General features: G+C 40.9%; 1 protein-coding gene across 1 annotated transcript; it reads right to left on the reverse strand.

The window, feature by feature from the left end:
* Window positions 1–3737: 3737 nt before the first annotated feature.
* TSPAN13 (tetraspanin 13) lies at window positions 3738–22236 on the reverse strand. Its single transcript, XM_045008302.1, has 6 exons — window positions 22024–22236; window positions 13513–13680; window positions 9311–9391; window positions 5882–5995; window positions 5388–5498; window positions 3738–4837 (listed from the first exon to the last, which is right to left on the reverse strand). The coding sequence occupies exons 1-6, from the start codon at window positions 22084–22086 to the stop codon at window positions 4763–4765; spliced, it is 612 nt and encodes a 203-aa protein (XP_044864237.1). The 5' UTR covers window positions 22087–22236; the 3' UTR covers window positions 3738–4762.
* Between the last annotated feature and the right edge of the window lie 2882 nt (window positions 22237–25118).

The following is a 25118-nucleotide window of genomic DNA, read 5'->3' on the forward strand; positions in this document are numbered from 1 at the left end:
TGGTAACCATCTCTGCTGTCATGCAAAAGCAAAAGCATGCTGCTGTGTAGCGCTGCTGAATTGCCTCTGTCAGCGGCATCTAGTACACATACGGTGACAGTCACAAAAGGCAAAACAGGCTCCATGATTGCTATGCTATGGCATCTGCCAGGGCAATCCAGGGAAAAAAGCCGCAAAATGCTTGTCTGCCATTGCTTTCCCAGAGGAAGGAGTGACTGACGACATTTACCCAGAACCACCCGCGACAATGATTTTTGCCCCATCAGGCACTGGGATCTCAACCTGGAAATTCCAAGGGGCGGGGGAGGCTGCGGGAACTATGGGATAGCTACGGAATAGCTACCCACAGTGCAACGCTCCAGAAGTCGATGCTAGCCTCGGACCGTGGACACACACCACCGATTTAATGTGTTTAGTCTGGCCGCACGCACTCGATTTTATACAATGTTTTACAAAACCGGTTTATGCAAATTCTGAATAGTCCCGTAGTGTAGATGTATCCTAGGTCATATACTGTAGCAAACTGACCCTGAATAGCCCCAGAGGACTCTGACTCCAGCCCAAAGAATGGGCTAGAATATTGAGGAAACCAAGGCAGGAAAAAAGTGTGTAAGGTGTTGTCTTTTAAAAAAAATGTATTTCTCATGCAATTAACTAAAGAGTAATAGGGGTTTCAAATCCTATGTAAAGTCTGTGTTGCTATACCTCTCAGGCCTTTGAAGAAATTAACCTGAGGACCCACCGCACCCAGAGTTCTGGGAGAATGTGTGGTTAAGCTACAGGGGAGGAGACTGAGGGGTCAGTACTGGACAAAGGGACTAGATACTTGGACTGCAAGGTCTCAGGAGGTAGTTCTAGATAGGTACTTGCACTGGAGTGAGAGCCAAGAACTCCCAAGATGGGCAGTGTGTGGACTCAGTCAGAATATAGACAGCATAAAGCACATGGAATCCAATTGTTAAATTGCCTCACAGCAGTCTGGTGACTGGCCTGAGAGGGCATGCCCCTGGAGCTGTGACACCACCCACACAAGCCCCTGAAAGCAAAACATTCAGTGACAATACCCTAGTCTCATACTTCTGACATGGGCAGTAGCACAGTATCTACCCTATTACTCTTGACTCTACACTAGAAAACCTTAACTCCCACCTCAGCCACAAAAAGCAACTGTGTGCCAGTGAGCTGTATGATACATTTTCATATAGGAATTGAGTGATGACTATGTACACATTGGAGGTGACTGGAATTTTAGTTATAGGGGAGGCAGAGATGAGTAACTGATATGGGCAGGTAGAGCCATGTTAAGATGATTCTAGGGTTGGCCAGTTTTTGTTTTTCAGGGGAACACAAACTCCTACCTTCCCCCTTAAAGCAACTGTAGCCATTTTTTTTGCAAAATTTGATTCTGTTTTTAGTGGCCAAAAGGAACCTGATTTACAAGGAACTCAGTGCTCCCAGTTGGATGCAGTCTAGCGCTGATGTACTGCTCATTTTATCTACCGAAGGACAAATAAGACCACAAAAGAACCCCTGCTCACTTAACTATCTCAGGTAATTGATATGCTTCTAAAGTCTAAAACTCAGATCAGGAGGTGGTACTGCTGATAGCTTGCAAGTAGATTTGAAGGTGGGTGGCACTACTTTAGGACACTATTAGTCCCAACTGCTATAAATAGACAGTTATGAGACACAGTAGTCAAGAGATGCAGAAACTACAGAACCTGAACCACCAAAAAAAGAAAATTAATCTTCTGCTGGTAGCAATTGACTCATGATGAAAATGAATCGGTCTGCATTGCTTTGGATTGTTATAGAGCAGAACACATTAACAGCATGGACACGTCCTCTGGAATGGTGGCTGAAGCATGAAGGGACATGACTTGAACATCTGGCAAGTAAATATGTTGTGACACCATCTACAACAGTGCCATCCAAATGCCTGCTCACTTTCAGGTGACATTGTAAACAAGAAGCCAGCAGCATTAACTCCTGCATATGTAAACAAACTTGTCTTAGCAATTGGCTGAACAAAATCTAGGCCTGAAAGTTCTAGATTGTTTTATTTTTGATTCTATGTTTGTAAGTTCAACTTTCATGATAAAGAGATTGCACTACAGTATTGGTATTAGGTGAAAATATTTGTAATAAAAATATAAAGTGAGCACTGTACAATTTGTATTCTATGTAACTGAAATCAATATATTTGAAAATGTAGAAAACATCCAAAAATATTTAAGTAAATGGTATTCTATTGTTTAACAGCACAATTAATCATTAATTTTTTGATAGCCCTAGTTTTCAGACTTTCCTCCACAACCCCCAGAGACAGAAACTTTTTTATATAACGATGAAGGGATTCTCTTGTAATTACAGGAGCTTCAATAAAAAAACCCACAAAAAATAAACCACCACCAAATATTGCAAGTCTTGTGATAAAGTCTCATGATTTGGCAAATTGTTAGTCTCTCAGGAAACCTACATTACATGGTTTCAGTCACCAGAGTTATGGAAGAATACAACTAAGAGCAAACAACATTACTTAAAGCACTACCATGAAGAAAGAATTGTAAAAAAACAAAATCACAAATGGGAACAACTACATACTTTTATTGTAACCTTCACATTCCCAACATTCCCAGCATTCCTCTCTATTATTAGCTATGTTCTCTCTAAAATATGGATTCCGGCTACATAAGGAAATTAACTTGTTGCTGAAAAACAGCCATCAGCTGACTCCCCTCTGACGTGGTATTAAAAATGGTTGTGCTACTGCTGTAGCTAAGCCAAAAAACAGTTTAGGACCAGCTGAAAGAGGGCTTTGCTGCCAACCATTTTCCTAGTGTAAACTGACCCTTAGATTATAAGCGCTTCTTGACAGTATCTTATTAACTTATAATGCTGCTTTTGCATAATAGGTCTCCCAAAGCCACTTGTTTCCACCTTCTTACTGGAGTGCTCTATAAAAAGAGAGGTTTGCCTTTAAGTATGCGCACACCCCTCCACACCTGAGCTAATAGATAAAATGTCAGACTGCACTCAAGTATATGTAGCACGGTGCTGGGTTTTGTAGAATGAATAAAAAACGTGTGCACTGCAAATAACTTCTTCTCTGCAGCTCTGTACATGAAGTTCTTAATGCTTCTCCCTTCTGTGCCATCTCAAATCTCCACCTAGATATCCTTATGCAATCTCAGTTTAGAAAAAACTGAGCATACAGATGCCTATATGGATCTTATCACCTCTGTACCTGAGCACCTGCTTACTACACTAAGTTCAGTTATCTCCTATTCGGTGAAGGCCCTTCAAAAATCCCACCCCAACCTACATTATACTTGTTTCCTCACTCTCCAACCTGTGCTGCCTGTGCTCTTTTGTAGCTGCTCTCCTAAATATTCATTTTGTGCATCTTCCTAGTTTTTCATGTTTAGTGTCATACAAGGAGAAGAGGAGGAATTTCAGCCAAGAGGGGCAGCTCTATTGAAATCCTTCACTGAAGACATAACATTTAATCATAATTCAGAGAAAAGACTGCATGCTAAAAACACATCATGCACTTCAAAGATTAGGTCTTCTGATCATTTAGTGCATGGTGTCAGACAGTGTATCTATTTTAGCATATGAACAACTTGGTCAAGGCCAGTGATTTCTTCTGAAGTTTTAGAGAGCATTCCTGTACAAGCACTTTTTTTTTTTATTATTTTTAAACTACCAAAAATGACACAATGATATTTTTACAATTACATTTCAAATCAAGTATTTTATATAGATACTGAAGGATGAAGGTGGGTCAGGTTTGACAAAGAATGTCAGTATCACACTTTTATAAGTTATTACAACAGTGAATTTAAACTTGTTAAAAATAGTTTTACAAGAAATCTTTGGATATCAAATCAAAATTTGTTACACTAACAAAATGGATCAATAACAGTTCTGATATTGTCTTAGTACCAGGTTCATTCATCTATCAAGAAAGTTTCTTTTTTAAGTACTTTTAAAATTAATATCAATAGGTTAATTTTCATGGTTTTCCTCATTCATTATTATTCTCAATTGCTTAGATACAAATATGAAAAAATATTTTTATTCTCTTTAAATGCAATTCTAAAGATGTCAAAACTAAAGCCTATAGAAGTCATTTAACATATGTTTATATCCATGATCTAAAATGGTATCTTGAATTTATCTAAAGAAAAGAAACGAAATAAAGGGTTGATAAGTTTAAATATTTCAGATGTTCTCTATATTATTTAAACCCACACAGCAGAATGGGAAACAGTGATTCAATAGAAAAAACAAATTTACTGTATTTCACCCTACCGGCATTCAACATGCATCGTTTTAATGAAAAAAAGTATCTGTATGTGGTTTTTTGTTTTAAAAAAACAAAACCAACAAAAACCACACAAGAAAGTGGTAATGTCAGAATATATGTTGGTTGTATTTTTTTGTGGTTTGGTTGGGAACAAACAAACACACACTCACTAAGAAAGGCAATAAAACTAACTTGAAACAGTAGACTTCAGGAATTGTTGTGATCTAACAGTTAATTTAACCATCTCAGAACTGTTCAGCTACAGAATAGATATATCTATTTCCAGATAGAGAACACAGAGGTGAAGATGGGAAACTAAAGATAACAAGCACAAATATCTTCATGTAGGAAAATCATTTTCTTTCAGATCCTCAGCATGCAGAAGTGCCAATTGCTAGAGAATTCATATTTTAACTGGAAAAAAGATTCAGTCCTTGAGAAATTTTCCAATCAAAGAAATGCACTAGGGTTTGCACGAGAATCTTTTTGGTTCCTGTATCTATAAGTCAGCCAAACTCCCAAAATCTGCAAAAGAAGAAGACAGACACTTAGCAGTGCTTTTATCTTCCCCCCCCCCCCCCGGCCCCAGGCATCTGGTTTAAAGAACAGAATATTTTCCTCAAGTGTTGTGATGCACGTGTAAATTTTATGTAAGTTCAGGACATGCTTGCACTGGCACTTAAATCACAAGAAAACCCCACAAGTCCCTTCGTTACTAGTGGGAGGATTCATTCTAGCAACAAGGAAAAAAACCCTCCATATACAACGTGTGTGGTGTAGGCACATACTTCCCTATGACCACACCAATATCTACAATTATTGCTTATTCATTTACCTACAGTATTAACAATGTAACCTGAAAGATATGGCTACCATACGTACTAAAGATTAGAGACCAGTGCTGAGTATCTACAAACCTGCCTCTTGACAGTGTCTGTTCGCTATCCACTCTGCTTGAGTTGCTAGTCAGAAAAGTTAAATGGATGTTGAATAATAGTGTTAGAAATTTCTGTAGTAAATTCCTAATACACCAGACTTTTTTTTTTTGGAAACAATTATGCTAAAGTGCACTCACCTCAGTGAAACTGAAGAAGAGTCCTATGCCACCTACAAATCTCAGTACCATTCCTGAATATTCTTCTATTATAGATTCACATGTTCCACACTGGTTAACTTTAACACAAGCCTGTAACAGAAGAAATTACAGCTTTTAGATTGTGCTACATTTTTGATAAACATGGGAAGCTAGCCAGAGGCACCTAGTCTTTAGATGGCTTAGTTTTGTCCAAGACTGGCATTTTTAATAAATTGGACTGTAAATAATACTTGACTCCTATGTCATGCTTTTTAATCAGAAGATCTCAAAGTGCTTGAGTACGAAAGAGGTAAGTACCATAAAATGAATTGATACAAATTTCTGTCTTGTGTATTCGATAATGATTTTTCAAACTATACAGTATTCCTGTAAATGTGATATACTTAAGCTGCCAAGCAATGGCAATATGGTTGCACACTTCTCTAGAAAAGAATGAGTGAAAGTAACAAGTTGTAACTCAGTAATCCACTTACAGCAGAGCAGGTTTCACTTGAATTGAAGTTTCTGAAACCACAACAGTTTAGATTCCTCTCAATATCTTCTCTAGCACTCTTTGTGTTGTTCCATCCAACCTCTAGAAGTTGGTGCTACAAGACAAGTTAACACATACATCATTTAATAAATGCTACCCTTGTTTTTTGTATTTCATTGGTGTCCACATAGTACACGATACCCACAGACACAGCCCCACCCTGATATATTTACAGTCTAAAACAAGCAAATATCATGAATATAATGTACAAATAGCCCAAATACCTAAAGCAAGAAAAATATCCAGTATATAAGGTTCACAGTCCTAATGGATTATCGCCACTCTTTTTCAGATCTACAGTTGTATCACCAGCCAAGTGGCAAGGTGAATTTTAATAGGAGCAGGTTTAAAACAAACAAAAGGAAATATTTTTTCCACACAACGCGTAGTCAACCTGTGGAATGTCTTGCCAGAGGATGTTGTGAAGGCCAAGATTATAACAGGGTTCAAAAAAGAACTAGATAAATTCATGGAGGATAGGTTCATCAATGGCTATTAGCCAGCATAGGCAGGGATGGTGTCCCTAGCCTCTGTTTGCCAGAAGCTGGGAATGGGTGACAGGGGATGGATCACCTGTTCTGTTCATTCCCTCTGGGGCACCTGGTATTGTCCACCGTCAGAAGACAGGATACTGGGCTGGATCTGGTTGGTCTGACCCAATATGGCCATTCTTATGTTCAGATCTCTCATTAACCAGATTTTAGTGAAACATTGGTTTTACTGTGACCAACACTGTGCGTGGCTGATCATCTAGTTACCATGCCCTTATTCACGCCCTGCTGCTGCTGACGGGTGATTGAATTGTGTCAGATACTAATGCTAAAGGTTAAGAGGCACTAACTGAAGATATTCCATAAAATCCAACGTAGAGTAAAACATAGTAAATGTAATGGGCAAGTTTGCTGGAGCTAGGACCTAGCACGGATACTCTTGTTCCTCCACAGCAGGAAGTTAGCCAGAAGCTGTAGTAATTACAGCAGCAAGCTGCTCAGTAGCACTGAGTTAGCCCCAGGGAAGTTCCAGAAAACTGGAAGAAAGCTAATGTTTTCCCAATTTTAAAGGAGGCTAAACAGCATGACCAAGGTAATTAAAGGTATGTCAGCCTTGCATCAATCCCAGGCAAGATAATGGAGCGGCTGATACAGGACTCTATTAATAAAGAACTAAAGGAAAATAATAAAATTAATGCTAATCAACATGGGTTTCTGGCAAATAGATCCTATCAAACTAACCTGATATCTGTTTTTGATATTACAAATTTGGATAAAGGTGATAGTGTTGATGTAATATACTTAGACATGACATTTTGATTAACATAGCCTGTTTTTAATCAATTTCATAGATGCTAACAGAGGTCTCAAAATATAACTGTGAAAAGGGAATTGTCATCAAGTGGGTTTGTTTCCAGTGGTGTCCTGCATGGATCCGTTCTTGACCCTACACTACTTAACAGTTTTATCAATGACCTGGAACACAAAAATCATCACTGATAAAGTTTTCAGATGACACTAAAATTGGGGCAGCGGTAAATAAGGACAAGGATAGATTACTGATTCAGAGTGATCTAGATCACTTGGCTAACTGGGCACAAGCAAAAAATATCCATTTTAATATGGCTAAATGTAAATGTATATATCTGGGAACAAACAACGTAGGCCATACTTACAGGATGGGGGACTATCTTGGGAAACCGTGACTCTGAAAGAGATTTGGGGGTTGTGGTAGAGAAGCTGAACATGAGCTCTCAGTGTGATGCTGTGGCCAAGAGTGCTAATATGATCTTGGGATGCATAAATGGGGGAAACCTCAAATAGGTTACTTTACCTCTATATTTGGCACTGGTGTGACTGCTGCTGGAATACTGTGTCCAGTTCTGGTGCCCACAATTCAAGAAGGATGTTGATAAATTAGACAGGGTTCAGAGAATAGCCACGAGAATGATTAAAGGATTAGAAAACACGCCTTATAGTGATTGAGCTTCTTGAGTCTATCTATTTAGCTTAACAAAGAGAAGGCTAAGGGGTGTCAATTCAGTCTATAAGTACCTACATGGAGAACAAATATTTAATAATGGTCTCTTCAATCTAGCAGACAAAGGTATAAACATAATCCAACAGCTGGAAGTTGAAGCTACACAAATTCAGACTAGAAATAAGGTACATTTTTAACAGTGTGAGTAATTAATCTTTGGAACAATTTACCAAGGGTTGCGGTGGATTCTCCATCACTGACAATTTTTAAATCACAACTGGATATTTTTCTAAAAAAGAGATGCTCTAGGAATTATTTTGGGGAAGTTTATGGCCTGTGCTATACAGGAGGTCAAACTAGAGGATCACAGTGGTCCCTTCTGGCCTTCAAAATCAATGAATTCAAGATGAAAAGCTTTCAGAAAGGGTGGGTGCAAAGGTGAGGAAGAGAACAAAGGGAGCAACTTTCCCACTTTCACCTCACACGCAGCCATCAATCAAAGCCCTGCCACATACCCCCCTTTATCCCATGACAGCTGTCCCTGGTTTTTTTCCCCACATTGAGAGGTGTGATCACTGTCATCAGTAGCTCCTGCACAAACTATGCTTGATAACATCTTATCCACTGTGTAAACCTCACTAGGTTACAAAGCTGGGCTATAGAAATGAAGTTGAATAAAGGAAGTAACCTTTAATAAATGGCACAGATCTGTGAAGTCTAGCAGTTCAAGCAGGGTATAAACTTAAAAAAAAAAAAAAAAAAAAAGAGACTGGCTCTTAGAGGCAGACTGCGTGCCCAGGGGACGGGGCTGGTTCCATATGCCAGTGTACTACTAGACAGTCACTAAGCAGGGGGTCAATTATCTGACTTTTGTGGATAGAGGAAGGAGATAAGCATGTAAACCCTATTTGATTTAAGGTGTAACGGATTGGACTGAATATACCTATAATAGCCATAGTTTTTGGAATATTCATCTTATTATATAGAAATGTTTTTTATATACAAAGTAATTCAGTGTTAGTCTCCTTTGCTGTTATCTTCAATTTAGATTAGTGCATATTAGTTCAGCTTGCTTCAAGTTGCTGAACTTCACATCACATAACTGACATACTTGAGAACAGAAATATAACCAGGAAAGTCTAAAAGTACTAGAGTCATAATATAAACTGCATAAGCTTCCTCCTAGGAACCTGACACTGAGCACTGATTTTGCAGCAGTCCTTAGCTTAATAAAGCATGTGAAGAAGGTCCCCATCATCCTTTATAGATATATACAATCAATATACTATACTATGCATACTACAGTTTGATCAAAGTTGTCTAGGCAGCAGTACATAGCTCAAAACTATCTACAACACAACATTTTTGTTCAACTGAAAATTCAGAAGAAATTTCTTACCTGCTGATCTTTGTTCAATGCCAAACAAGCACAGGAGACTGAAAACTGGACAATGAACACTAGCAAGAGAATAATCATGTACTGAAGAACAGTTAAGGTTAAATTTTCAAAGGAATTTTAGGTAAGCAAAGCATGTGCTTAACAGTTACATGCAGAGTCAAGTACACCTCTGCCTTGATATAACGCTGTCCTCGGGAGCCCAAAAATCTTACTGCGTTGTAGGTGAAACCGTGTTATATTGAACTTGCTTTGATCCATCGGAGTGCCCCCCCCTGCCCCCCCCGGAGCACTGCTTTATCGCATTATATCCAAATTTGTGTTATATTGGGTGGCGTTATACCGAGGTAGCAGTGTATGTACATAAATGGTGCTTAAGAATATAAAACTATTGAGCATCTAAATGGGAGGGCTTGGCCATCTTTTGGAATGTATAAGTAATAAGTAAGAGCTCAACCAGACAATGCTTTATGATATAAGTTTAAAAGAAAAAAATTGCAATGCTTTGTATTTGTTTTCTATAAGGTCACATGATTTTAAAGATCCCATGGAATAGGGATTATAAATTCTAATTCTATAGTACGAGACAATATATTCATGTAATGTTTAAGAAAAAATCTTGTAAATGAGTTCCAATAGATCATGGATTAGGGACCCAATCTTATGGGGTTCCACGGGCTTCTGTATAGATTATTTAGGTTAATCTTTCTATCTACCCATTGCACAGTCAAGAAGATACCGTCAGAGATGCTTAGTTTTGTGGTTCTCAAACTGTGGATGTGTCTCCCCTCAGGTAACATGCTTGTTAACAGTAAAAATGTTTTCAAATAAATAAAATAAAAATAAATAATAAAATAAAAGAGGTGAGAAATAACAGACCTCAACTCTATTGTCCCTCTGCAAAATTTGTGTACACAGAGTCAATCCCTTACCTCTCTCTAAAAGTAAGAAGTTTCAAAAAGTTCAATGAATAGAAGACGGTTGTCGGCAGAATAGATCTGGACAAGAAGAAGTCTGGAGATAAATGTGAGAAGCGAGGGACATATGCTTGTTTTGTTAAAATATTATATGTTTGCTGTTGAAGAAAAAAAATCCAGAATACTTAATGTTGTTGTTTTAGTTAAATAAAACAATTTAAATATCTGTCTGGTGACGTTCACCTCCTAATACAGCATGGCAAGAAAATCCTCCAAATATTAATGATTAACCTGTTGAATTGGAGATAGTTCACCTCCCAATGACTTCAGAAATATCTGCTTCAATTACCTTTGGTAAATGAAATAACCAAACAATCATTCATTTTCTGGTATAGCTGTAAAACTAATGGAGAGAAGTTTTCAAAATAAATCACTTTAAAAATGTATAGTGTGTACCTTCTAAAAATGAAACTTACATCTATCTCTGAGTTATGAAGAATATGTATTAAGGTTATAACAACCAACAAGAATGCACTTTTATGCAGAAAACCATGATTAAATTGAGTCTTCCTGACTAGTGATTTAAATCATGATTTAAATTAAATTGATGTAATCAAATCCACCCTGGTATAACCTATGGCCTTCTGTGTACTACAGGAGAGGCTCCTAGAGGTTGTCTAAAGAAAAAATATTCAGAATTGACAAAAAGGTATGTTTGGAGAGAAAATAGCAAGCCATAACTCTGCTGCAATACATTGGACAGAATGGAAAAATATCTAGCCAAAACAGGGCACGTCTACTTGCCTTTTAATGCCTATTTAATCTATTTGTATTATAGCAACACCCAGGAACCTGACTAATGGATCAGGACCCAACCATGCTAAGTGTTTTACAGACAAAACAAAGAAAAAGAGTCCCTGCCCCAGAGAACATTTATCTGCTGACCTTGTTACAAGGTTGCAAATTTAGATCAGCAATATTTTTTGTGATGAAGAGGACTGTTTGCAATAATTCTCATCAGACAGCTGACCTAGAAGTGGAAAGTTCCATACTCCCATTGCTAATCCCAGACTCAAAGTTAGTAAGGGTTTAAATGACAGATTTCCTGTGCACAAAGCAGTTAGTTTTCCAGGCAGTCTTAGTGGGTAGGCAGCACCCTTTGTTCAAACATTCTTTTTCCTTCCATGACTCAGAGTCTCACCTTATTACAGAAAGTAACCTGAACCTGCACAAAAAACACTTACACAGGAGAGATACTATTACAATACAGGATCTTAACATCTCTTGTTTTCTTAAATCTGTTTTTTAAAATGCATCATTCTGAAAGGAAAAACCCTTATTTTTAAATATTGAAGAGGCAAATTTTGAAAGTTTGTAATTAGTTTTCTGACGTTCATTGACAGATTTGTATCCTTCTGGAAACTGAACTACTGTATTAGCAAAATTAAAAGTCATTCTTTGATTTTTGGGTGCAGTCCACTAATGAAAAATAAAGTTGGAGTTGATGAATCTTTACCCGCCCTCGCCAACCTCAGAATGAAAGCTAAATACTATTATCAAGATTTAACCATGGAGGGAATCACCATAAACTACTTACATAGCGTCAACACGGCACGTTGTCAATAGCATTAGACAAAGTCCATGCTGTGACCCCAAGAACCTCTTGGTGCCATCTGACAAAGGGTTCACTGATCTGTAACAGCAACTGCTATCAGGCCGGACAAACTCACTACACCCACCACACTGCTTTCATAGTATATATCCAAAGAGGATCAAGTGAAGTATCTAATAAAAGCGTATGTCCTACTGATCATCTTAATCATTATGAGATGTATGGGTGGGTGATATTTAGGATGTATCTATGTACTGAAATTATATTTTAGAATCTGTGACCCATGTAGGTCTGACAAACAGGTTTTGTCAGACAAAGATGTAGCTTCACCTGTCTGCATTGTAAGTAAGCATTTTAAGCCAACACAATGGAAGTCAGTTGGCACACAACATCAACACAAAGATGTGAAAGCACCATGGTACCAGCACACTAGGGAATAAACCACAGGGGTCATTCCGACTCTACGGACAAAAAAACGTAGATTTGGGGGTGTAACAAAGCAGCAAGAGGACACATTTTTTATCCTTCACTGAAGTACCAAAAACAACAGTGGAATCCTAGTCTTGTTGATTGGTGATGCTGGGAGATTGCTTTAGGTGGGTAACTGCTTTAGACAAGGATTTTAGCTTTTTAAAGTTAAGGTTTGACTAAGGATTGTGTTATACTTTGTTTTATATGTAACCATTTCTGTTTCCACTTGTCAGCCTTACTCACTGTCTTGGGTTGTGGCTTTTGATAATAAACTTAAGATTGTTTTTACTATAAATATATCTCAGTGATGTTATCCAGGACCTGCTCCTGAACTGTAGACAAAGTGTGCGTATACTGTTACTTTGGGGACAGCAAATCTGGTAATTTCTGTAGGTATCCAGTTAGAGGGGCTGGATGCTGCAGGGGGATGTTTCCAGGGGGCTTGGATACACCTATTGTTAACCTGCAAAACAGATCCCTGTGGAGATTGTGGTTAGTGGTGTTAGGGAGCTGACACCCTGTTAAGCACCGGCAAGTCTTCCTCTCAGTGAGGCAGGAGGGCAACAAGGAGACTCTCAGTCCTGGGCACCCCGAGAAAGTCTCTCACATGCTCAATTCTAATTCAGGCTGACAAAGGACTAGATGTGAATGAAAACGAAAGGATGCTGAATTAAATAAGCGTCACCCGCTTCATAGAGATCCAAAAATCCAATTGGTGCTTGAGAAATATTTAAATTTCCCTATAATAAATTCAGGGAAACCTGTTATACCAGGACTGTCATCTGACTCCACCACAACACAGTTGAGTTTACTTTAATCTAGAGTTAGAACTGTGTTGTAATTAGGTCAGGGGACAAACATGCAGTAAAAGTCTCCTGTGACTGTTACAGATGTGATGTAGATGAGCTCTTGACAGAAGTAACATTTTCATCATACAAATAAAAAGGAAGCAAGAGGTTTAAAAACAACAACAAAAAAAAACCCTACAGTGGAGGAAGGGGAGCATTATGGAGAACTAATTTTGTGGCACAAATTGGGAAGGAGCATTGGGACACATTTTTGTTCTTTGTTTGTATAGCATCTAGCACAATGAGGTTCTGATCCACAACGAGAAATTACTTTAATACAAAAAACACACACATACAAACCCCGCCCCCCCCAACACCACCACAACTTGTGTTTGTAAATTCCCAATCAAAGGATACAAAGAAGAGTAACACCTGATGGTGTTTGACTGCACCGATCAATCCAACCAAAGCAATAAGGAACAGAAAGATCCCCACTGCAACTGCCACGCCAACTACTCGGAAACTAGAAATGAGGCCAAAGCCTATACCCCATGCTGCAATTCCAATCAGCAGCAGGCTGACCAGCTACGGGGGGGGGGGGGGGGAGGAAAAAAAAAAAGACAATTAGTATGTAAACAAAAAATGGTCTAGATTGCTAGTGCTCCTAGCACTAATGTTTCCTGCCATTAAAAGAGGATACATCTTTCCCCCACTCATCTCTGAAAAACAAAAGTCCAAAAAGTGACATTAGCAATTTTAAAATGAGCTCCTGTAGAAAGTTCTCTTGTTCAGAACTTAAAGTGTACATTTATCTTTCAATATTGTGAATATTCCAACACATTCCATCCCCAGTTTAAGACCAACGTCTCATATCAGAGACACCAATATAACAATGGGGATTAAAACAGAGTTGAACATGCATCTGAAACAAGGATTAACAGCTTTATACCACAGATTGAGAAATAAATTAGATTTCCAAATACCTTGTGAGAAATGCAAGGTCTATTTAAAGAAACAGGATATACTTGGCTCTGTTGCTATGTGAACAGGTTGGAAAAAATATCCTACTTTCTAGACATATAATCCAATCACCACTACACCAGTGTTAATCTTCAACATTTTCTGAATTGTTGATGTTGGGACAATACACATTTACAGAGATCAAATGCAAATATGCTGCATGTCAAATACTGCAGACAGCAAAACAAACAGTCAGGAGTCTTGTCCTCGAGGAATGTTCCTTTGGGAAATCAGCTTTACTATGAAGCACAGACCACTCTAATAATCACAACAAATTCAAAATGATCTCAGTAAGCAGTCTCCTTCCTTTCAAAGGATGGTGTTCTGAAAATGCAGATTGGTGGTTCAGCCAGTTTATTAGAAATACTGTTTTATGAGCAGGAAGGTCCAGCCTTTCCTGTTTTCACTCTAACACAAAGAAAAGTGTTGGAGCCAGAAAAGACTCCAGGATAGTTAGACTGAGGGTGGAATATGAAGGGGGGAAGTAGACTACAAATAATCAGAGCCCTAAACAAACTATGACAGAAGCTGCAAAGAAAAAAAAAAGGGGGCCGGGGGAGAGCTCACTTCTGGCCTTGCCAAAAGTAATTGAGTTTTGTAATTAAGTGCAGCTGTAAGTGTTTTGCCTAGTACAACTATCTGATTTTACTAATCACATAAATGCAATCTGAGCACTAAATGTGGCTTTCAATTTTCAGTTAAACAAATTTACAGGAAGACACCTTTGGGCCTCCTCTACAACCCCAAACAAAAGATTTCCAACCCAGCCTCAGTTCCAACGTAGTTACCCAGGGCCATTTTTAAAGGTATTTAGGCACCTATTGGGATTTTCAGAAGTCCCACTATGGAAGTTCAAAAATCACACAGGCCCCAAAATACTATTTGTGACATATATAAAAATCCACTATGTCACTAAGGGCTTGTCTACAGGGGGACATACAGGAAAAGTAATCCAAACTAATTAAGGTGTGAACTTGAAATGGATTAGTTAAAACTACATTAAACTCCTGTATGAACACTCATTCAAATTAAAGTGGCCTTCATTCAGTTTAGTTGAATTCACTTCCAAGGTGAATTAAGAGAAGTCAAATTAAGGCCACTTTAACTCTGAACAGTATCGACATGGGGATGTAATGCTGTTTAATTAATCTGGTGGCTTGGATTTTTCATTTTACTGAACTAGTCTTAGAATAAAACTAAGTGAGGAACACTTTGAATGACATTGGCAAACAGCCCAGTATCTCTCAAGGCCTTTTTCTGGAGGAGGTTGGGAATTTGTTTTGTATTGATTTTCATAAAGAAAGACAATGAAAAGTTCAAAAAGGTATAGATAGACTTTGCACAAGTCTCTAAATATCAAACAAGACCCAAACAAGAACCACTTTTGCTCACTTTGAACTGTAACTTCTTAAGCCTCTGTACCAAAGATGTCTGCTACCTCTTTTTCCTGACAGTCCTAGCTAAATACCTTTTTCCTTAGCCACGTGTCTGAGTAGCTATTGGGATCCACCAGGGCTAGCGCTACCTGCTGAAGCACCTATACCAGTGCCCCCCTCTTATCCCTGTCCACAACCCCTACCCCCCAGAGCTGGGGGCAGCAGGGGGGGGGGGAAGAGGAGGGGAGATGTGGCTGGGGTAAGGGTGCTGAGGCTGGGAGCGGGGCCAGGGACCAAGCCGCAGCCAGGGGCAGGATCGGAGTCGCAAATGGGCTGCAGTGGGGGCCGGCAGCCGGGGTTGTGTGTGGCTCCACTCCTGGACCAGCCCTGCCCCCAGCCTCAGCCCCGGGTGGAACAAGTAGTGTTGCAGTCAGGCTCCCAGACGGGTGCAGAGCTGCATTGAGCCAGGGCTGTGGCTGGGGGCAGGGCCAAAGCAGAGCTCGGGGTGAGGAGGGGCTGGGTGGTGCTCTTCCCCCATGAGGGCAGCCCTGAACCCACTGTGCCCCCCAAAGACCCCACCATGCCCTCATAGGGGGGCACATCCCACACTCGGGGTCCTCTGACCTACAGCATGTACCTCCAAGTCACAGCACACCTGGCACTCTACTGGCACCACAGAGGTTTGGGGTATTGAGCAGCCTCCCATCTCATTTATATAGTAGCCCACCTGTAATGCTGACTTTAGCTATGATATTGGAGAAAACCTCTCTCCATTAAAGTTTGTGTGAGCACTGAAGCAGCTATAATGAAAGGACTGGTTGACTCACGGGGATTGGTAACAGGAAATTTCACCTGTAGGTCACTTGTTTAACTAAAGGAGTGATCAAAGCCTAGTTACTGAACAACTTTGTGATGTGACACAGGCAATATATGTGAAAGGAGATAGGAATGCTGCAAGTCAGAAAAGCCGGTTCTGCCATTGGCATGACAGTCCAGCTTACTTATGTATAATACTTTCTAGTTCAGAGCAAGATGGGTTTGCTGCTTTTAACTGAAAGAATAATCTCCTTTTCAGAGGAGTTGGAACAAAAATGTCTCTGATGTTTAGTATAAAGGTGTTAGAAAACCTAGGTGCCTGTATTTTCATCTTTGTTGGTTTTCTGTGGCCAACTTGAGACACCTGGTACCATATTTTCAGAACAACTGAGGACTCAGTCCTCAGGTTCTTTTCCACAGCAGGAATGGGAGGGTGGGGTAGCATAAAGGCATCTTTAAGCCACCTTTGTGCCTCCTATATTCTGGGCCTTGCTAGGGGGCAGCCTAAGGGCTGCTCTAAATTATGCTGGTTCAGAAGAGCCAGACTATAGTGCACTCCATGCCCCTCCCTCCTCTCACCTACTCTTGATTTTCCCCCTGTAGCTGTGCTGGCAGCTACACACCAATCACTTCCTTACACCGAGGATATTTCTCGGAGACCTGTTTCCTCCCTCTTTATATCATCATAAAGCAGGTGGATAGTACAGCAGAAGTCTGGCCCAGGTGTGTCTTATGCTCCACTCCCAAATATCGAGGCACACAAAATTAGTGAACCCTTTTGAAATTTTGACCTTAAGTTTATTAACCAAACAACTGCTTGGTTACAACTAAAGTCACCTTTTGTGACTCAACCAAATCTTCTCTTCAAACTCTCATCAAAAGTACAGTGCCACACAAAGTGTAGAAGAATATATAGCAGCAATAGGCAAGCAAACCATCACAAACCTACATCCATCTGTTAAACCAAAGCCAAATTCTGAGGTCTTGTTTTGACCACCTCTTGTTTCATCCAAGTATTTTGGAGATTCCTCGAGAAAGACAATTCTAGCAGGGTTGCCTATATAGCCAAAACCATGATTTATTGAAAATCCTGCATAATTTCCATACCAAAGTGCAGGCTTCTGGTAAGTCCTAATAACTCCACAATTCTTGCCACAATTCATGCTCCCCCAGACCTGTATGTGGAGTCAGTAGAACCTATACCATCAGCAGTACAGTCATAATGCATTTACCACTATCAGTTTACTACAGATTTCACTTAAAAACAAAACCAAAAACAAGAAGCCAATGGAGATTAACTTTTTACCTGCTTGAGCAGCCTTTCTACCACAAAGTAAAGTCTGATCTCATGTTCTGGCACCTCTCTAGCTAAATACAGACACCATGCTCTGCTTAAGCTATTTGCATGAGCTATATCTATATCTATATATAAATGGCTATTAATTCGGAACCATAAACACTGGAAGTTGCCTGGCTCCATACCAGTTAAACAATTAAATAAGAAGTGGAATTGACATAAACCTTGTAATAGATTGATGTATGATAAAGCCAAGTAAATTTCCAAGTTTGTCACATGAATCTTAGAAATATTCCTAGGCCCTCTGTAGCCAATTTTATGCCCTATCAAATGAGCACAAAGAAACTGGTGACAAGAGCCATGCAATGGATCAACATGATTTAGTTTAGGTTAACAAGAATATGTATTAAATATTTAGAAGCTTCTGTATAATCATTTTGTATAGACATAAAAACTGAGTGCACCTCATAAAGCTACCTTCAAAAAGTTGCCTTGGGCGGAGGTGTTAAATATGGGAAAACAGAATATCTACGAATATCAAAGAGATGAGGTAGGGCCGCTCAATACAAGCAGTTGCTGCATAAACTTCCCCTTACTGTCTTGGCACTGCACTCCCAAACTTTTTATTAAAAACCATTAAAAACAAGTAGTGTGGTCACTTAGTAGCTGCTTATCTACATCACAGGTTGCAAAATTCATTTTCATATTAACTCAAATTTGCTGCTCTGTTCTCCTACAGACTATGCACTAACCCATTACTCCATAAGAACTTGTCCCATCCTGCACAGAGTTAAGTCTGGTTGCTCTAACTTATGCCTGATTGCACATGACTCCAAGAAGCCACTGAAACAGCAAGAAATCGGTATACCCAGACCTGCCCCTGTTTACCATGGGAAAAACCCACTGTGCCATGGGTAAGGGAGGAGTGGCAAAGAAACTGATATGGTGACTCTTCTTGGCTACACTAGGATCTCCTATACAGAGGGAATCCTTGAAGAAGGAAAAAGGGACAGATTCACTAGCTTTGGAAGATGTTTCCCATGATGTAGGTCCACCTCCCACTTGGCTAATGCTTTGCTAACAGCCAGGCTGGCAAAGGGTTGTCTTCCCCAATATGAGAATTTCTGTCCTCATCCAAAATCTTGTGTGACATCCAGAGCAAGTTTTATTTTCAGGTTATACTGGGAGATGGGAAAAGGGAACACTTTTGAAAAACAGAGAAAGGAGGTGGTATTAATCCAGTAATTACAGCAGCTGTAGTTACCATAATCCATTAGCATGACAGGCAGTGTTATAGAAATATAGAGCTGTATGCAAAGCATGACATAATTTCAAAGTACGGTAATACTAAAGTATAAGACAGTTTTACATACCCTCTGTAGATAAACGTGAGCTCAATTACCAGCAAACCACTATATGAACTGTAGATTTTTTTAATCAGGTATTTGGTATTTTCCATTGATTAGATTATGTAACTGCACCTTGTTCGTTTAATCAGCTCTGTACTAGCTAAAATTACATACCTTTAACTGGAAAAAAAATGAAGCCACATCAACAGTAAATATGTAAATCTAAGTAAAACACATTCAATAAATTAAAAAAAATTGAAGTTGCAATATTGAAACTTTTTAAAAATTTCAAAGTTAGGTCTCTACAGTTCCTGCAGCAGCAGAAATGTAACGGTTTAGGCTGCTGCTCAGATGATATAAAACAAGTGGTTTTCGGTGGGATGGTTGTCGGCAGGTCTTTAGTTCAATTAATCCTCACAGTAGAGCCACCTTTTTAGTTTTTTATTGTTAACTGGGACTTAAATATTCCCCTTCCAATAAACTTATTAAACAAGATATTAACTACCAACAGTTTTACTTAATCAGTTCCTCTTTAATGACTATCTACTTAAAGAAAATCCTCATTTATGTAAGCTAATATTAGTGCAATTACCAACTGAAAGATTAGCAGCATATTTTTTGTTATACTCAAACACACACATTTCTACTTGACAGTACTTTGCGGACAGTCATTTTATCATATGGAATAGCAATAGGAGAAAAACACGTTTTAAAAAATGTAACTGCAAAAACCTCAAAAATGAGCATGGACCTGAAATGTGTGTGTTTACATTTGCAGTCCTGTCTGCAGCTCCCAGTGGCTGTGGTTTGCCAGCAGATTACTCTGATGGGCCGTGTGCCACAGGTTGCCCACCACTAATGTAAAGAGAAGTCCCATTTGTTTTTTTTTAAAACTACAATTACATTTCCAGCAGGGGTCAGATGGGATATAGGGGTGGCAATGCTCTTCTTCACAAAACAAACAAAATAAAATGCAAGTTGTCAAAATGAAGCCTTCTCACATTAGACTGTGCAGGTGTTTAAACCATGATCACATAGCTCTCTGAACTCAGCTTTCCCTTGGTGGTGCTGATCTGCCCATAGGTTCTGCAGGGCTCCTTGGGCTTGGCTACTACGTGACTGGGGGATGGAGGGGGAGGGAAAAGAGGAGGAAAGTAGGAGTTATCTTCCTAACACCACTGCAGACATGACACCAAAATGAGATGGCACTCAGTACATTGTATAGACCTGCGATTCTCTCTTTCCCCCCTTACATGAGGAATGTACAGTTAACAATGTTGGACTGATAAACACATATTTGCATCAGTTTACACTCTTACATATTTGAGGTTTTCTTCACATCTGTAACAGCTAGAAACTTACTTTTGTTTGTCAAATTAAAGCTGAGATTCTAGAGAACAAGATGCTATCTCCAGAAAGGTGCAAGTATGCAGAACTTGAGATGATTCCAAAAGTGATTTCCAGGCTGACCTGGCTTTTGTGTACATTATTGTCAAATGTTTGTTAAAGTAACCAAAAATATTAAACGCACGCTATAACAATTAAATTTAGATTTTTAGGAGATCTGTGGAAGGAAACAGTTATATCACCTCGCTACACTCCTCCCTGTTTCTGCACCAAAAGGCCTTATAATAAAAATATAGTTGCAAATTGTTTTCTTTTATATGTTGGAAATAGCTGCTTAGGGGAAGGTGGAGGTAAAATTAGAGGGTTGTTTTTTTAATTTGAGCACTGCAGGGAGTCAGTCATTTGCACATACAACTTTTAAATCCAGTAAAAAATAAAATAATTTATACCTCCCCCTCCCGCCAGTACCCTACACAACAACTCTTTGAAGTATTACTCATTTTAAAAAAGGAAATTGACTTATGAAATTATTATAGGCATTTCTAAGCCCCTATTGCTACAATAGCTGGAGGCTCTTTAATACCTCCCCCCCCTACAAGTGTCTATTGAATGAACTTGCTCATATGTGCAGCCTAGATAAAAGATTTTACAGAGCCTACATGCTATACAAGCACAGAAGTTTTATATGTTATCATGTCAAAGAGCCCTCTTTTAGCACCTTACTTAGTGCTATGGCAAAAATGTAAAAAAGGAGCCTTCCTCGTTCCTTAACTGGCTAAGGAGATCTTTCTAAGTAAAAAAGGTGTGAGCACATTTATTCTCAACTTTAACCAAACAACATTCAGGCTTTGCAGTGCTCTTTTCTCACTTTCTTGGTCTGCCTGGTTTTATAACATAATAATAAGAAACTAAAGGTAATAGGTCCAGGTGACAAGATGATTTAGTCAGGTAGAAGTTGGGGGGAGGGGGAGAACCACCTTCCAGAGCCTAAAGTGCACTGGTCAGCAGTTACTAACTAAACACGATAAGCACCAGTCTCAAGGAGAGGAAGGTGGATTTTGATCTGAAACAAGACACGTTGCTCCAGTTTACAAGACACCACCATGACAGGATGGTTTTTAAAACAGTTGTAGTTAGTTCGCATTAGCAACCAGACTGATTCTGCTGAACCCTGGAGACTTTATTGCTCCACAAGATAGGCTCACATGCCCGTGCCAACCCCAGCTCCTTCCCTCTCCCCAACCCTAGGAACACACAGATCTCTGCACCATCCCTATCCAAGCCTGATGCGTGGTCAAACAATCCTGTCTGTCTCTTAGAAGATTCAAGGCTGACTTCCCCCTTCAGGGAGACTATGAGCAAGCAGGACACGGAGACCCCAGCAGCTGCCGGTGCTTTAACTCCCTGGCCGATCTTTCCGCTCTGCCTGCAGGTGCTGCACAGGCAGGAGCAGCTGCTGATCCCTGGAGGCTCCTCGAGGGAGGCAGTTTCGCTATGGCTCCAAGCTGGCTCCGGCGGTGCCCGGGCTAATGGGGAGGCAGAAGAACCGGCGCGACGCCCCAGCCTCTCCTGCTGCAGACGGCGAGGCTGTGGCAGCCGCAGGCGGCAGCCTGACCAGCAGGGAGCTGCTCGCCCTCCTCCTCCGAGCGGGGGCGTTACACTCACCCGGGGCCCCCCCAAGGCTGGCGCTGGCGCTGGCCCGGGAGAGGCGGCGGCTACTCACCGTGTAGAGCAGGTTGAGGGCGCACAGGCAGTTCTTGGAGCAGGTGAAGCCGCCGCAAACCATCTCGCCAGCGCCGTTGGCCGCGGCTGGAGAAGGGGGCTGCAGCGGGCGGGCGCGCGCAGGCAGGAGCGGCGAGGGCCCGAGGGCTGGTGCCTGCGGTCCGGGCGGGGCAGGTGGCAGCTCGAGCCCGCAGTGCGCTGGGAACTCACGCGCCCTCCCGGCGTCTCGCGCCGGCAATGCCACCTCCTTGAGGGGGGCGGGGGGGTGTGGGGAGAGCTGCGCTCGCCGCCGCGCTCGCTGATTGGCTGCACTTCGGCCACAAAGGTAAAAATATGCAAATGAGTAGAGCGCTGAAGGGTGGCGGCGGCTGGAATCCGGGAGGGGGAGGGGATCGGCCCGGTAGCCGCGGGGAGCCCAGGTGAGGGCGGTGGGAGCCGGAGCTGCAGCCTGGGGAGCGAATGGGGACACGCAGCGAGCCAGATGCGCACTATTGAGGGTGCATCTGCCCTGGTAGGTTCCCACTAGCTTGGGGCGCCCCGGGGCTTGCATTTGTGCGCCCCGGCTTTAGTAGCAGGGTGCATCTGTCTGAATTTCATCCTCCGCCCGCGTATCCACTATGCTTAGATCTGAAAGTACAGGTGCAAGGAGATTGGAGGCCGGATTCAACCCTTGGGCATCAAGCTTCACAAGGTTGATGCCTACAGATCTAAACTATCAAAATACAACTCTGGATGCTAAATAAGTAGTTAAGCATGGACAGTGTGAAATAATGTAGTGCAAGCCTCCAAGCGGTGTATGTTAATAAATGAAAAGGGGAAGGTACCTAGGGAAACCTGGTCTGGGTTGCAGAAGTAAAAACTGAAAGGATGACTAAAGAATTTTAATTGTGTCTTATATAAGAATGTTTTCTGTATGGAATATATCCTTGTAATTTCCATGTTAGATTTCTGGCTGTTTTATACTCTGTTTATATGACCAAGTTTATAGAACTTTATAGCTTCAAAATGCGGTACAAAATCATTTTAAGGTCCTGGATCGTTCTCTGTGATGTGTTTCGCCAATTCCTTTATCTCTGGGTCCAGTTGACTTTAATAAGGTACTGTAATACCTTTGTATTATAGGCTAGGGGCCTAACATTCTCAGAACACCTTATAAAGTAAACTGTAACTATGCTAAGTTATGCTCTTTCAATGTAAGTGGCATGATTTGATTATAGCTGCATGGGACATTTGTATATATAAGCACAGCAACTATATGTCTCATGGCACCTTTAAGATTGGCAACAAACACATGCTTATAAATGGTGGGGAATGACTGGCTTTGTTATGTTCTTTGCTTATTCATAAATTAAAAAGTAGGACTTCTGTGGCATTTCATGGGTCCCTGAGAAGGTGAAGTCTTCCCAGCCTTTTTGTGATTGACAGTAATAATGAGAGAGAGAGAGAGAGAGACCATGCCATAACTGATGATACAGTCCCATGTGAGTACAGGAAAGGTTTTGATTTAAAATTGTTGTAGCAATATTAACTGTGCAGTTCCATAATTTCTATTTTTTAACTACTTTAAAACAGCGGTGGGCAACCTGCAGCATGAGGATAATCTGCTGGCAGGCCACAAGACAGTGTTTTACATTGACCATCCTCAGGCACGGTGGATGCCCGTCACTGCCTTAAAATACTGTAGGTTTCCTATGGCTGTTTGAGAACACTAAAGTGTGCAAAATGTATTTCAGTAGCTGAAGGGGAAAATTGATTTACTAGAGACGGTTAAGTGAATTATTTTTAAAATTCATCCAGGTCTAGGGCTTAACTTCAGTTTAACCAAGATTTTTTGCCTGAGAGTTCAATAGAATGGGACACCTGCTGCTGCATAGGGCAATTTTATTAATATTCTCCAAGGCCCCAATCCTACAAACACTTCATGCACATACTTTACTACATTTGAAATTAGGGTGACTACTAACAGCAGTAAAGTTAAGCATGTGCATAAACGTTGCAGGATTGGGGCTTTCTAGTCTTCCTTGTGGACCTTACAAAGAGATAAGAAGGGAGTCACACGTTCCTTAGGCCTGGTCTACACTAGGTCTTTAATTCGAATTTAGCAGCGTTAATTTGAATTAACCGCACACCCGTCCACACCAGGAAGCCATTTAATTCGACCTAGAGGGCTCTTTAGTTCGAATTCGGTACTCCACCCCGACGAGGGGAGTAGCGCTAAATTCGACATGGCTATGTCGAATTAGGCTAGGTGTGGATGCAAATCGAACTTAGTAGCTCCGGGAGCTATCCCACACTGCACCACTCTGTTGACGCTCTGGACAGCAGTCCGAGCTTGGATGCTCTGACCAGCCACACAGGAAAAGTCCCGGGAAAATTTGAATTCCTTTTCCTGTCTGGACAGTTAGAATCTCATTTCGTGGTTGGACATCGGGGCGAGCTCAGCAGCACCGGCAGCAATGCAGAGCTCTCCAGCAGAGGAGTTCATGTAATCTCTGAATAGAAAGAGGGACCCAGCATAGACTGACCGGGAAGTCTTGGATCTGATCGGTGTGTGGGGTGAGGAGTCTGTGCTTTCGGAGCTGCGCTCCAAAAAACGGAATGCAAAGACCTACGAGAAGGTCTCCAAAGCCATGAGAGACAGAGGATACAGCCAGGATGCAACGCAGCGCCGCGTGAAAATCAAGGACCCCAGACAAGGCTACCAAAAAATCAAAGCGGCAAACGGACGCTACGGAGCCTGCCACCACTGCCCCACCAGTGACCATGGATTCTGACGATGGGACAGTGTCGACGGCCAGTTCCTCGGCGATGTTCGCGGACGGGGAAGATGAGGAAGGGTTTGTGGAGGACGAGGCAGGCGACAGCGCTTACAACGCTGGTTTCCCCGACAGCCAGGATCTCTTCATCACCGTCACGGAGATCCCCTACCAACCCTCCCCGGCCATTAACCCAGATCCTGAATCAGGGGAAGGAGCAGTCGGTAAGTGCTTTAACCATGTAAACTTTTATTCTTAATATAACAGGAATCTTAACTGTGTGAAAAGGAGGTCTCTCTATATATGGGGATAGAACAGAAATCCTCCTGGGAGATCTCCA

The sequence above is a fragment of the Mauremys mutica genome, chromosome 2 (genome assembly GCF_020497125.1).
Source record: "Mauremys mutica isolate MM-2020 ecotype Southern chromosome 2, ASM2049712v1, whole genome shotgun sequence".
Taxonomy (NCBI): Eukaryota; Metazoa; Chordata; order Testudines; family Geoemydidae; genus Mauremys; species Mauremys mutica.